Source organism: Bicyclus anynana, chromosome 21 (genome assembly GCF_947172395.1).
Source record: "Bicyclus anynana chromosome 21, ilBicAnyn1.1, whole genome shotgun sequence".
Lineage (NCBI taxonomy): Eukaryota > Metazoa > Arthropoda > Insecta > Lepidoptera > Nymphalidae > Bicyclus > Bicyclus anynana.
In genome coordinates this window covers 14180465-14193964 of record NC_069103.1, presented here as the reverse complement: position 1 = coordinate 14193964, position 13500 = coordinate 14180465, and the positions used below count along the sequence as shown (strand labels likewise).

General features: G+C 37.5%; 2 protein-coding genes across 5 annotated transcripts in view; one reads left to right on the top strand and one right to left on the bottom strand.

Annotated features, from left to right (window-relative positions):
- The first annotated feature begins 982 nt into the window (after positions 1-982).
- On the top strand, positions 983-4515 carry LOC112050542 (viral IAP-associated factor homolog). The gene is made up of 5 exons (XM_024088831.2): positions 983-1141; positions 1243-1375; positions 2256-2484; positions 3559-3767; positions 4161-4515. The coding sequence occupies exons 1-5, from the start codon at positions 1136-1138 to the stop codon at positions 4271-4273; spliced, it is 690 nt and encodes a 229-aa protein (XP_023944599.1). The 5' UTR covers positions 983-1135; the 3' UTR covers positions 4274-4515.
- A 1904-nt stretch (positions 4516-6419) lies between these two features.
- Positions 6420-13500, bottom strand: part of LOC112054858 (integrator complex subunit 1) — a 44528-nt gene continuing 37447 nt past the window's right edge. For 3 of the 4 annotated variants that reach the window (XM_052888151.1, XM_052888153.1, XM_052888152.1), the window contains exons 35-36: positions 8271-8442; positions 6420-7890 (exon numbers count right to left, since the gene is read on the bottom strand). In XM_052888151.1, coding sequence (XP_052744111.1) covers positions 7679-7890; positions 8271-8442 — 384 coding nt within the window. In that variant the 3' untranslated portion in view covers positions 6420-7678. Of the gene's footprint in view, positions 7891-8270; positions 8443-8475; positions 9281-13500 lie in introns of those variants that run through there. The other variant, XM_052888154.1, reaches the window with a different exon arrangement.

Genomic DNA, 13500 nt, shown 5'->3' with positions numbered 1-13500 from the left:
TTGAAAATTATGCAGTATCAAAATAAATATTTCTGTCATAGAATTTTATTGAGCGCCAGGGTATCAGTACCAACTGAGACTAATTACATAAGGAACAGTATAACACCCAAATTCACAAACAAAATTGTCCGTCATTTTTGTCATTGTTAGGCAGATAGAGCGATCACGACGGTGTCGTAGCCGATCCAAATTCAAAATTAAAAAACGAATAATTTCTCGAGTCAGTACGGCACAAAGCGTCGCATACTTTAACTTTCAATATTACTCTTAGACCATTAATCTAAGTCCATCCATTAATCTAAGGTCTAAGATATTACTCACGAAAACTGGCGTCTTAAGTTTTTAAATATTTTTAAAACTATTCACAAAAACTAAAGCAATAAGATGGAATATTTTTTTTATTGCTAATTTATCGCACCGTTGCATTGGATATCAATATATATGTATTTCTATATATCTAGACTCAATGTATTTACAGTCCGTCTCTCATTAAAGTGTTTCATTCATAATCAATCTATAATCAAGAAGCGTTAAGACCATAAGCTTAAGCATAGTCAGACTGTAAGCTCAAGTCTCTTTTACATGTTGATACTGATAACGTGGCGCTAACTTCGACCTAGACAGAATTCTTCGATTCTTGATAATTTTACTTTAATAATTAAATCATTACTTTATAAAAAAAACGTTTGTTCGTTTTCTTGTTGGTAATGGAAAAATATAATAAAGCTACATGCTACAAATATTACTACGCTGCTTTGATGATGAAAAAAATGTATAGTATATAAATAAAGTAATATTATGTAGATCATAAGATAATAATTGAAATAGGGGGCGACCTTGGCGGCAAATTTTTTAGTTTGCCCCGGGCGGTGAAGCCCCATGCATGGCCCACGCTACCCTACTGGCCTACAATATTTTCTTCCTATGTTTAAGGTCATCTTCATAGAGCACATTGAATAAAGTGCTTAGCTTGCGTTGCAAGTCTGTGGCACTCAACTGTCAGGCTTCATTTGACGTTTGTGATGTGATTTTGATTCGATTTTCGAATATCGATAATTATCGAATCGAATTCAATTTTAGGTTGTTGAAGGTGTCAGATTTCTTTTAAAAATAATACTAATAAATACTAGAGAAAATGCAGGTATTACAGTAGATTTTCTATTCCATTTCTGTTAGAAAATATTAATATTTACTTTAACGCAGTTTAAAATTACGCTTGTCGCCTATGCGACTCCTTTACAGAATCCAAATGAAGATACAGAATGGAATGATGTGCTCCGATCGAAAGGGATCTTACCGCCGAAGGAAAAAGAGATTTCAGAAGATGAAATCGTCAATATGATTGAGCAGACCATACAAAATAAACAGCAAGAAAGTGAGTTGTAACATTTTAGGTTAAGTGCACCTGTTTCATTATTTTGCTATTTCTCCGTTCCGGGGCGTGTTCCGCACTTAGTCACGATGTTGGCTGTTGTGCGTAGTTTGATATGATATGATAGTTATGATACAAGTTGTAATGTCATATATAATTCAACCATCTGAGCCAATTATAGAAATCCCTCTTTAATCCAGCCCTTACAGTAGTTAAAGTGTAAAAATGGAGTAACTTATCTCGTTTTCCCAATATTTCCCTTCACTGCTTTGTTCCTATTGATCATGGCGTGATGAAAAGTATACTATAACCTGCCCAGGAGTATGAAGAATAATTGTATTGTGTTTCGTTAAAATCCATCAATTAGTTTTTGTTTCTATAACGAACATACAGACAGACAAAAGTTTTACTGATTGAATTTTTGGCATCAGTATCAATCACTAATTACCTCCTGATAGTTATTTTGGAAATATATTTCATGTACAGAATTGACCTCTCTACAGATTTATTATAAGTATAGATTATCATTGACATAACTGGGGTACAAAGATGGGTGACGAAAGATGAAAGCTCCAAAGGTGCCACACAATCACAATATCTCCTACTAGCCAATGCATCATGTGTAGTTCCTGTACATGTGAGAATACAGAGATAAAATAAAGCCTTTGACATTTAACATGGCTTTTATGTGGTAGAAGAATTTTCAAAATTGGTTTAGTAGATCCAATGATTACCCAATCATACCAAAAGCTTAATCTATAAAATGTTAGTATAGGTATGCTTTCCGCGGACAATATCCTGTGTTATATACAGATCCTGGGTTAGCATGTGATGAAAAAAATCTAATGAGATCTATTAACAGTTTCTTTTTATTCTTTTCTAGAGGACAAGCAACTCTCAGAATTAGACCTTGATGGTCTAGATGAGCTAGAAGATTCAGAAGATGAGGCAGTTATAGAAGAATACAGAAGGAAGAGAATAGCAGAGCTAAAGAAGCTGTCAGAGAAGCCAAGGTTTGGTGAGGTGCGGGAGGTGTCTGGGCAGGACTATGTGCAGGAGGTGAACAAGGCTGGGGAGGGAATCTGGGTGGTGATACACCTTTACAAGCAGGGGTTAGTAACTGTAGTTATTGTAAGATTACAACTAAAACCAATGTGACATGTCTGAGTATGTGCAACTAGTTTTAGAATCCATCCTGGCCATTAATCATGAGCTGGTTTAGCCAATGCAACACAAACCAAACTGTGACCAATGATTGTTGCTGCACACAAGCAGGTAGTGGGAGAGGCTGATATATAAATTTAGATAAGGCTTTTAAAACAATGTTTTTTAACTAGTGAATTGCAAGAGTATTTTATTTCTTCTTATCTGCAATCTGTAAGTTCTTTTACAGAGATAACCATAGGCAGGCAAATAAGTTTCATGAAACTTTGCATGAGGTTTTGTATATAAAAACAAAATAAGAAGTTAGATCAATGATATTTAATAATATTGGATTTACATCCATGATAATGAAATTGCTACATCTTCTGTCCTAATGGACAGTGGCGTGCATAAGGTTTTTAACTAGGGTATGCACTATAAGTATAAATTGGAAAATTCCTTGTCGAACTATTATTTGGATGGATATATTGTTTTCTTTGGACCAACATAGGTTTGTATTGAGTCCTTAGGGTAGGCAGTGCTTTTTTGCATCTACGAAGTGCATGCCACTGCTAATGGAGGGTAGAAGGCCTTTATGTGGGACCCACAAAGACAATACTTATTACAATAACAAATCTTGTTTTTGTTTCATTAACATGTAAATAATTATAAGCGCTAGAGAAAAAATATTTATTTTGGAATCACAGACTGATTTCAATTTTCATCATTATCAATTCAGCTTACTATTGAGCACGAGTCTCCTCTCAGAATTAGAAGCCTGATGTGGATTCTCAGACTTTACACACACTGAGAATTAAGAAAATTCTCAGGTATGCAAGTTTCCTCACAATGTTTTTCCTTCACTGTTTGTGATGTGTGATATTTAATTTCTTAAAATGCACATAAATGAAAAGAGGTGCATGCTCGGACCGGATATGAACCTATGCCCTCCGAAATCGGAGGCAGAGGTCATATCCACTAGGCTATCACAGCTCTTAAGTTATTATATGTATTTATACAATACTTCTCATTCCATCTTCCAGCATCCAACAATGTGCTCTCATAAACCAGCACATGAAGCAGCTCGCAGCCAAGTTCCCCCACACCAAGTTCCTGAAGGCTATCGCTCAGACGTGCATACCAAACTTCCCCGAGAGGAACCTGCCCAGTTTGTTTGTGTACTTTGAGGGGGACATGAAGAAACAGTTTGTTGGGCCGCATGAGTTGCGAGGGACTGCGCTCACTTGTGATGGTAAGGCAATGGTGATCATTATATCAATTATAGTCTTTTTCATGAAAGAAGTCCCCCAGATGAGGTGCTAATGTCTTTTTATGGCGCTCATTGTCATTTGGTAACAATGGTCTCATTGTTATTTGTGTAAGGCAATGTCAATTTTACTTCAGGTTATAGCTGCGGGACTTCTTTCATGAAAAGGACTCTACTAGTACACGCCTGCGACTTTGTCTCGTGACATTCAGTTTTCACAGGAATCCATGGATTTTTCATCATTATAAAAAAGATAAATATTGAATACTATTTATATTGAAGAAACTGATGTTTAGTTATTAATTATTTTCAGATTGTGTTTAACTAGTTTCACTATAGTAACTTTTTTTTAAATATGTTTTAAATTTATTGTTTCAGAGTTGGAATATATCCTGGGTCAGGTAGAAGCTGTGGATACAAAGATAACAGAGGACCCGCGACCAAAGATAAAAGACAAACTGTTTACAGACCTCGGCTCTAATGATTGGTGATGCGATGTCACAACAAAATAGTTCTGTATGTGCAATGGTGCTAAACTTTATATAATGCGTAATGTAAATGAAAGGTCTCTGGAATAGAAAAGGAAATTATAGACAGGTTATAGAGTACACATTATGTATGTGTTTGGATAATGAAAAAGTCAGGACTGTATAATGCCAACAAAAACAACTCTAGTAAAATATAGCAACTCTCAGAACTCGGTTGTTTTGCCGTAAAAAGTTGTGAGATCCATGTAATACCAGTATTCAGTCCATAAGGCATTTTCTGTCTCAAGTTATTACGTAATTAGCTAACCTAACAAGATCTCATAGTGACCATATATCAATATCAAAAATCTTTAACATTTTAAATAACATAGATTGACTTGGCTATCGCATGAATACACAATATATCTCATAAATAAAACATATTATATTCAATATTATTGAATAAAGCACTTGACAAGTCAATTTATACAATGCCTGCTTAGATACTCAACATTCAAACTTCTGGTTTGATCCACATTGGTATGAAACAGTATGGCCGTGCCACTTTTTTTGCTCGACTTGGCGGAGGCACTGCCGTGCCTCCAGATAATTGTTATCTCGTCCTATCCAAAATACCACATATCACATGAGACTTTCTAATAAACTTTCCAGTGCAAAATGGTAAAATCTAGAAAGCTTACAATATTTTAAGATCAATCTGTTCTAGAGATGTGTTCTTTTATGATTGGTGTGAGTCAATGCTTACGGCGGGTTCTTTGCTTTTGTTGCAATGTATTTATTTAATTTACATTAGTTTTTAAGGTTTCATTTGTTTCCAATATTTGAGATTGTAGTCTGTGGTCCCTGATTGTGATTCACTTTATAGTGCCACAAACTTTCCTAGTGCCCAAAACTGGCTAAGATCACAGAGGTCGCCATTTTGCAAAACATTATACTAGAAGTGCGACAATAGCGCCACCCTCACCGCAGGCTAATTCACTAACTTTGACATAATTATATTAACTGGCAAAAAATACAATAAATAAATATCATCTGAGGGCCTAGTGGCAGCTTGATACTGTTACTAACGCGTCAACGTAAACGCAAATTTGTAAGGAATTAAAACAACCCCATCTAGTGACACTAGTGCACAACTGTTTCAATTCCATATAAATTCGCGTTTACGTTAACGCGATAGTAACAGTATGAAAATATTTAAAACTCCCACTAGGCACAATGAGGTCTACTGATAATCCTTTGTGGGTATCATACAGTAGCTAGATGACATTTCTCAGTTGACTTGATGTTTATTTTAATAGGTTGTTAAAGACCAAATTAGCGAATGGCCAGAGAAGTTTGTGACGCTGTAACTGAAATACTTTATAAATCTTGACATTTATGAAATAAAAATTTGTGTTACACCAAAATTACATTACACATTCGTCTTTTACTGAAGTAAGTATTACTTTGTAATGAATAAGGACTTTATAGTGTTTTTCTTATAGCATGGGTATGGTGACAGGCGCCTGTATGACATTAATTATGCATTATCATTATCGTAGCTAACTTTCAAGAGTGATACGAACTGTCACCCGCACCATCCTACATGAAACGAACTGTAGGAGGAATTTAGTTTTTGATCTTCTATGATAAATCATAGAAGATCAAAAATAAAATTTATTAAATATATTTTGTTGTAGAATAGAACTTACTATCTCAAATTACTTGTGACTAACTGTGTGGTACGCCAACTAGTGGAGATGAAGGTAAATTTTCAAGGCTTTTTTTTAAAAGAATATTTGTCATATCTTTTAAATAAGACCAATATTACCATTCCCCTCCCAACTAGTCGGGATAGACTGTATTAGGAGTGGGTACTACAATAGACCGATGGGGCGAGGATCGAGCCACCCCTCGGTGATGAGTCTGACAGCTGACTCATTATGCTGAAGTGTTTTTCAGATAGCATGGGTACGGTGACAGTTGTCTGTATGACGTTCATAGTACGTACTATTATCGTGAATCACGGCAAATTTGCAAGAGTGAAATGAACAGTCACCCGCACCATGCTACATGAAACTGACTGTAGTCTCATTACACTAGTCAGACACTAAGGCTTTAAATTCACTTACAATTTTAATTTCAAATCCAATTGAAATAAATAATGATAATAATAGGACTTGTAAATGGATCTTGAAACCTAAGTATTTATTTTACGCCGTATTATTTTATTCTGTAATAGATTATTTATTAATCCTAAATATACCTAAATATGTAGTGTTATTATTTCTCTTTTTTTATTTTTTATTTTTTTGGTCTGTATTTATTTTACTAACATATAATTTAAGCTATTGTCTTTTTTTTTTTTTTTTTGTACACTAACAACTATGGGTCAAGGCCTGAAATAAACATATTTTTTTTTTTTTTTTATTTTATTAAAATTCTTTTTTTTTTTACATACTTATTGTTTTCTTTTCTTGAATATGCGTATGCACCAAACTCCTAGTCCAAACACACATATAATCCCACTGCACAGAGACTTGATGTTCAGAGTGGAATGGAAGTTTAGCATACTGCGAGGTCATCAACAAAATAAAATTTTTTGACCCCCTCCGTGGCGCAGTGGTATGCGCGGTGGATTTACAAAACGGAGGTCCTGTTCGATCCCCAGCTGGGCAGATTGATTTTCTTAATTGATTGAAAGGAGTGTGGATTTTCATCCTCCTTGTTAGAAACAAGTTAGCCCGCTTAGACTGCATCATCACTTACCATCAACTTAAATTACAATCTTAAAACTATATTTACAATAAGTTCATAAAATATATAAGTCACATCAATTAGCTCTGTGTTTTAGTTTTTCTCTGTAGTCTCGCCGGAATAGTGAGTTCACCCATGATTTTGTTCATAATAGTTACGCACCCAATGCAATAACTCGCAAAGTTGTTTGAAGTTAATCAAATACTATATTTTAGAAACTTCTGCAATTTCGCCTAGCCTGCGGCCTTAGCCATGTGGCACGTAGAAACTCTCTCTACAAATGATAACGCTTCGAAAAACAAAAAAATGTATGGAAATGACAGATCCGATCTTAATGATCACATGACCTGTCAATGATGAATGTTATTACAATACATTTAAAGCGTTAGCTTAATGAATAGAGTATGCTACAGTTAAAATGTCACTAACAAAGAAGTTGCCATGGAAACGTATGATGTCACAACGCTGTAACTTTAGAGAATGTAAAGAACTTCTTCGGAGCGAGTAGTATATTCGAGGCTTAACGTTCGCTTCTGCGTAGTTTAATGCACAAGGGTAAGTACTATACATACAAAGTGTACAAAAACTCCTTCAATACGAGTTCGTAATAAATAGTGTAACTGCTGTAGATGGATGTTTCGTGACACATGAGCACCACGCACTGCGGGCCGCTCAACAGCCGCGGTTCAAGTTGATGGTGCTCACGCACTTGGCGATGCAGGGTTCGACGGGCAGGCGCGACTTCATGCCGAGCTCGAAGACGCGCATGAGGACGCGCGCGGCGTGCTCCTGCATGCCCACCAGCAGCTCGGGCAGCTTGTCTACCGCCGACTGCGCCACCTCCGGCTGCTCCGAGTCCAGGCACTCCAGGATGGCTTGCAGGCCTGCGCACATGCGATGGCTACATTTAAATATATATTGACTTTATTCGTAATAATTAATACATAAAAGCCGTGATAGTCCAGTGGATATGACCTCTGCCTCCGACTCCGGAGGGTGTGGGTTCGAATCCGGTCCGGGGCATGCATCTCCAACTTTTCAGTTGTGTGCATTTTAAGAAATTAAATATCACGTGTCTCAAACGGTGAAGGAAAACATCGTGAGGAAACCTGCATACCAGAGAATTATCTTAATTGTCTGCGTGTGTGAAGTCTGTCAATCCGCATTGGGCCAGCGTGGTGGACTATTGGCCTAACCCCTCTCATCCTGAGAGGAGACTCGAGCTCAGCAGTGAGCCGAATGTGGGTTGATGACGTGCACGTACCGGGGTGCGTGTCGGGCGCGGCGGGCAGCAGCTTGGCGAGCAGCGCCAGCGCGGCGGTGCGCAGCGGCGCGTGCGGGCTGGCGGCCAGCGGCGCCGTCGCGCGCAGCAGCGCGTCCGCCGCGCGCGCGCCGCCCCACGCGCCGCCGCGCCGCACGCCCCACGCCTCCACCTCCTGCGGGCGTCACACAGAGTGTCTTCACGAGCAGCCAAAAACAAACGCCACGCGTCTCCTCGACACCCGCATATACAAACTTTTTAACCGATTTCAAAAAAAAAGGAGGTTCTCAATTAGACGCATATGTTATTTTTTTTTGTAATGTGATTTTGAAAACTTTATTTGCCTAATACACGTATACAAATGGTGTTTTACAAGTATAATTAGTCACAGTGTATTACCATTAACATGGTGTGCAAATTTTACAATTTTATAAAGCACTGTTTAAGTAATATTATTTACTTACAATGTTATAATTGTTACTAATAAAATAAATACAATTAAGATTGACATTTAAATATACCTACATAATGAAAATTAAATTATACGAAAATATGTATGCGACGTGCCTGACGTGTTTATTTTGTTCCGCTGTTTATTTTTGTTATAATTGTTATAATGGAAAAATTAGTTGCTGCGGAAGTGTTAAAAGGTTTTCAAAGTATTGTGCTACCTTTAGAACTAAAGATCAATTCACTGTTGGAGGCTGTTCGTGCACTGGAAGCCAAAATTGAAGAGCAGAACGAGATGCATTCAGTTGCCGCAAAGCAAGGTAGTCAAAAAAATGTTGCCAGCCAGCCAGCTGATAAAACTGTTGGACAGAAACAGCAAGCTGCGACAGTGAGTGCAACTGGTTCGCGAACTCCGACGACGCAGCGAGAACAGCCGAAGATCCGTCCCGACCCGGCCCGAGCGTTGACGACGAGGCGGCGACGAGCGCTCGCGAGTACCACCGCGTCACCGAGAGAACAAGCCGATGTGCAATCGCAGCGGAGTGAATTACCGGTGGCGCCACCTGTGGATGCCGTTCCGAACGTAAACAGGAATTCCATGAATGCACCTACAGTGACTTTGTCCGCTGATGTACCGATCGCCGAGGCGCTAGATGATAATGCGTTGGAGTTTCAACAGTGGCGCGTCGTTCGAGGTAAGCAACGTAAGGCACCGATTAGAGGCGCGGGACAAGTTGACGCTGAACTGGCTACGGTCGAAAAAAATAGACAAATTCACTTGTGGTCATTAAGACATGATGTTACGGCAGAGCAAGTACAGTCATATATGATGAAAAAATGTTCTACTGGGGCACCTTACACGGTTCAAAAACTGCAGTTGAAACATACTAATTATGCCTCGTTTGTGGTGAACGTACCTGAAAGTTTGTTTGAGTTTTTCATGTCAGCTGAAAATTGGCCACCAAATGCAGAGCTTAGCGAGTGGTTTCGTAGACGTGAAACTAGAGAAAGCAATGATAACCGGCCCTTTTCAAAGTCGCAGGCGTAGACCTCGTAAAATATTAATTTATTACCAAAATGTAAGAGGTTTACGTACTAAACTTGAAGAGTTTGGTTCAGCGATTGTTGCTTCACCAGCGGACATTTATCTCATCAGTGAAACTTGGCTCACTGAGAGCATATCAGATTCGGAAGTTGTACCAAGTGGATTTAGCATGCTCAGGTGCGATAGGACAGACAATCGGCGTGGTGGCGGAGTAGCTATAATAGCACGATCTAAATACACCCTTCAAACAATAAATGTCCCGCTGGACTGCGCGTTGAACAGTGAGATAGTTTGTGCCGGTTTATACTGCGGTAAAAATGTATTATGTATATTAGTAGTAACATATATACCTCCGAAATCTAGTGAGGAGAATTACTTAATGATTTACGAGTGCATAGAAAAAGTTTGTGCCCAATATAGTGAGCAAAAAATATTAATCTGCGGTGATTTTAACTTTAATTCTTCTTCTTTTAATGTTAAGTCTCAATTTGAATATGTATTAACCTTTTGTGAACTTGAACAAGTGAATAATATTTCTAATGACAGTGGCCAATTTTTGGATTTAGTACTTGTTAGTGGATCATTGGGTCAGGTGATAGTGCAAAGGGCTGAGGAGTCACTTCTTCCACCGGATGCCTACCATCCACCGCTTGAATTAACTTTTGAATGTGCGCCTGACTGCTTAAATATTAACCATTCTCCATCCAACTTGAAGCCGGAATGGAATTTTAAAAAAGCCAATTTTAAATTACTGTATGAGCGATTGGCTAATACAGATTGGTCACTCTTGTATAACACTTTAGAGCCTCTTAGAGCAGTTGAAATATTTTATTCAACTCTTGAATCATGCTTTAATGATTATGTCCCTCTTAAACAGTGCCTACTTGGGAAATCAAGATATATATATCCCGAGTGGTATTCTAGTAATACTAAACGAAACATAAAGTTAAAAGCGAAATATCACAAGTTAATGAAAACCTTTAATAATAGTTCCTATTATAGGAGCTTATTTTCTAATTACCGGTGTCTAGTCAAGTCAAATATTCAGGAAGATTTTGCTTTATATAGGAGTAATATGGAACTTAACATAAAGCGCGAACCTAATATGTTTTGGAGCTATATTACTTCAAAACGCACAGGGGCGCGCAAACATAAGATATTGCAAGGGGGTCAGTTAGTACCGCCGGAGCAGTGTGCTGATCTCTTTGCAAAGTTTTTTAGCTCAGTGTATGCGCAGACACCTCCGCGTCTCAGCGTGGATGAAGCAGTGAGGGCAAGTGGGAGTGGTAGTGCTCGCATACACATAGAGTCTATTCTCTGTGATGATGTTAAGGGAGCTCTAAAGAAACTTAAACCGAAATTTTCCGCTGGTCCAGATGGCATTCCACCTTACATAGTTAAAGATTGTGACAGGGTATTCTTATTGCCATTGCAGCATATTTTCAATGTTTGTTTTAAGAGTTCGTTCTATCCAGAAATCTGGAAAACGTCTAGGGTAGTGCCTGTTCCCAAAAAAAGCAAAAGCTTAGAAGTAGGTGACTTTAGGCCTATCGCAGTGTTGTCAGTTTTTGGAAAATTGTTTGAATCAATATTGGAGAGTCGAATAAGAAAACAGTTTGAATGCCAACTAACTGATGTCCAACATGGGTTCCGGGCAGGTCGATCAACTTGTAGTAACTTGTTGGCATTTTGGACTTATGTGACTGGGGCGGTTGATGGTAGTTCACAGGTTGACGCAGCTTATTTTGATTTTCAAAAGGCGTTTGACGCTGTTGATAATGACGTACTTCTTAATAAGTTTGCTTCTGTTGGATTTACGCCATTACTACTCAATTTTTTCTCCAGTTACCTAAGAAATCGGCGGCAATACGTTCAGTATGAGGGACATTGTTCGGAACCTTATTTTACTCATTCAGGTGTAAGTCAAGGAAGCAATCTAGGACCATTGGAGTTTCTAATATTGATCAACGATTTGCCGAATGTGATTACCCATGCTAGATGCCTACTGTTTGCAGATGATTTGAAAGTCTTTCATAAGGTGGAACGCGTTTCGGATGCCAAAATTTTACAGAACGATGTTGATAACGTGTTGCAGTGGTGTACTCGTAATAAATTATTTTTTAACATTAATAAGTGCTCCGTCATTACATTCAGTCGAAAGGTTGAACCGATTGTAGTTACTTACCAACTAGGCGACACACATCTTTCGCGTGTAACGACGATTAGGGATTTGGGAACAAATATGTCAGAAAATTTGACATTCCGTAGCCATATAAAAGATATATGTACCAAAGCTTATAGGACTCTAGGGTTTGTGCTTCGCCAGTCACAGCATTTCAAATCTGTTGAAGTTATAAAGCTTTTGTATAATGCATATGTGAGGAGCAAACTGGAGTGCAATTCCATCATATGGAATCCATTTGAACATAAGTACGTAGATATGGTAGAAAAGATCCAAAAAAAATTTATTAGATGGCTCTACAGAAAGCAGTATGGCTACTCAGTTGGGTACCCTACCATATATCCAAGTTTATTTCTCCTTGGTATGACCGGGTATGACAAACTGAAGTTAAGGCGTAACGTAGCTTTATTAAAATATATAATAATTTTAATTCAGGGCAAAATAAGTAATTCTGTTGTGCTAGAATCAGTAGGTTTGCATGTCCCGGACAAATACGCCAGTGCGCGACGTCGCCATTTGTTTGCTATACCACATGGCAGAACAAAAGTGACTCAGCACGCACCGGTAGCGCTGGCGCTGCGCCTGCTCAATGATCTAACTGGTAACAATTTGGAATTGGACGTTTATCACTCTCCACCGCCGATACTTATAAAAACCATTAAATTATTATTAATGGAGTAGGTATAGGAGATTCGTTTTCCTATTTTGTTAAATTGATATGTATGTTATTATTATTATTGATTAATGTTTTTTGTTTTTTAATTAGTATTTCTTTCTTTCTTTTCTATTTTGTGTTACTTTTATTGTAGTTTGTAATTTTTTGAAGTGTTATTTTTGTTGTAGTTAGTAAATTGTGTATCACCTGTACCACAGTAGATATAACAAGCCTGTACTGTTTTGTTAGTAATTATATAAAATTATAATGTATATTTATAGCCCGGGAAGACGAATTGGGCAACTGTAATGTCTTCCCGGGTACTGTTTAAGTAAATAAATAAATAAATAAATAAATAAATAAATAAATAAATAAATGTCCAAATGAAATTACGATCTACCGCAGGAAGACATGTTATTTTAATAGTCAGATATAATAGAAAATTATAAGAGAATCATGCATTAATATTAGATTACACAAAATAAATCAAATTAAAATATCTAGCGAAAAATTCGTCTAATGAGTAGAACGATTTATTACACAGCCAACGAAAGAGATTTGTTTTAAAATTTCGAGTAGTTTGGCTCTTTAAATCTGCATCTAATTTATTGTATATTTTGATGCACATAGCGTGTGGTGACTTTAATGTCTGCTTTAATTTGTATTGCATTTGACATAACCGAAATTTATTTCGTTTACGTGGGTTTTCATTTAATTTAAAATATTCCGAGTGTCGGTGTACGAAAACTGAAGTCTCATAGATGTATAGACATGTCAGTGTAAGTAGATTGTGGGCTTGAAAAATGGGTCTACATGAGTCTCTTGGCTCCATAAGAAAAACGGCCCTTATGCACTTTTTTTGTGTAACAAATAATTTCATCATATTTACGGAGTGTCCCCA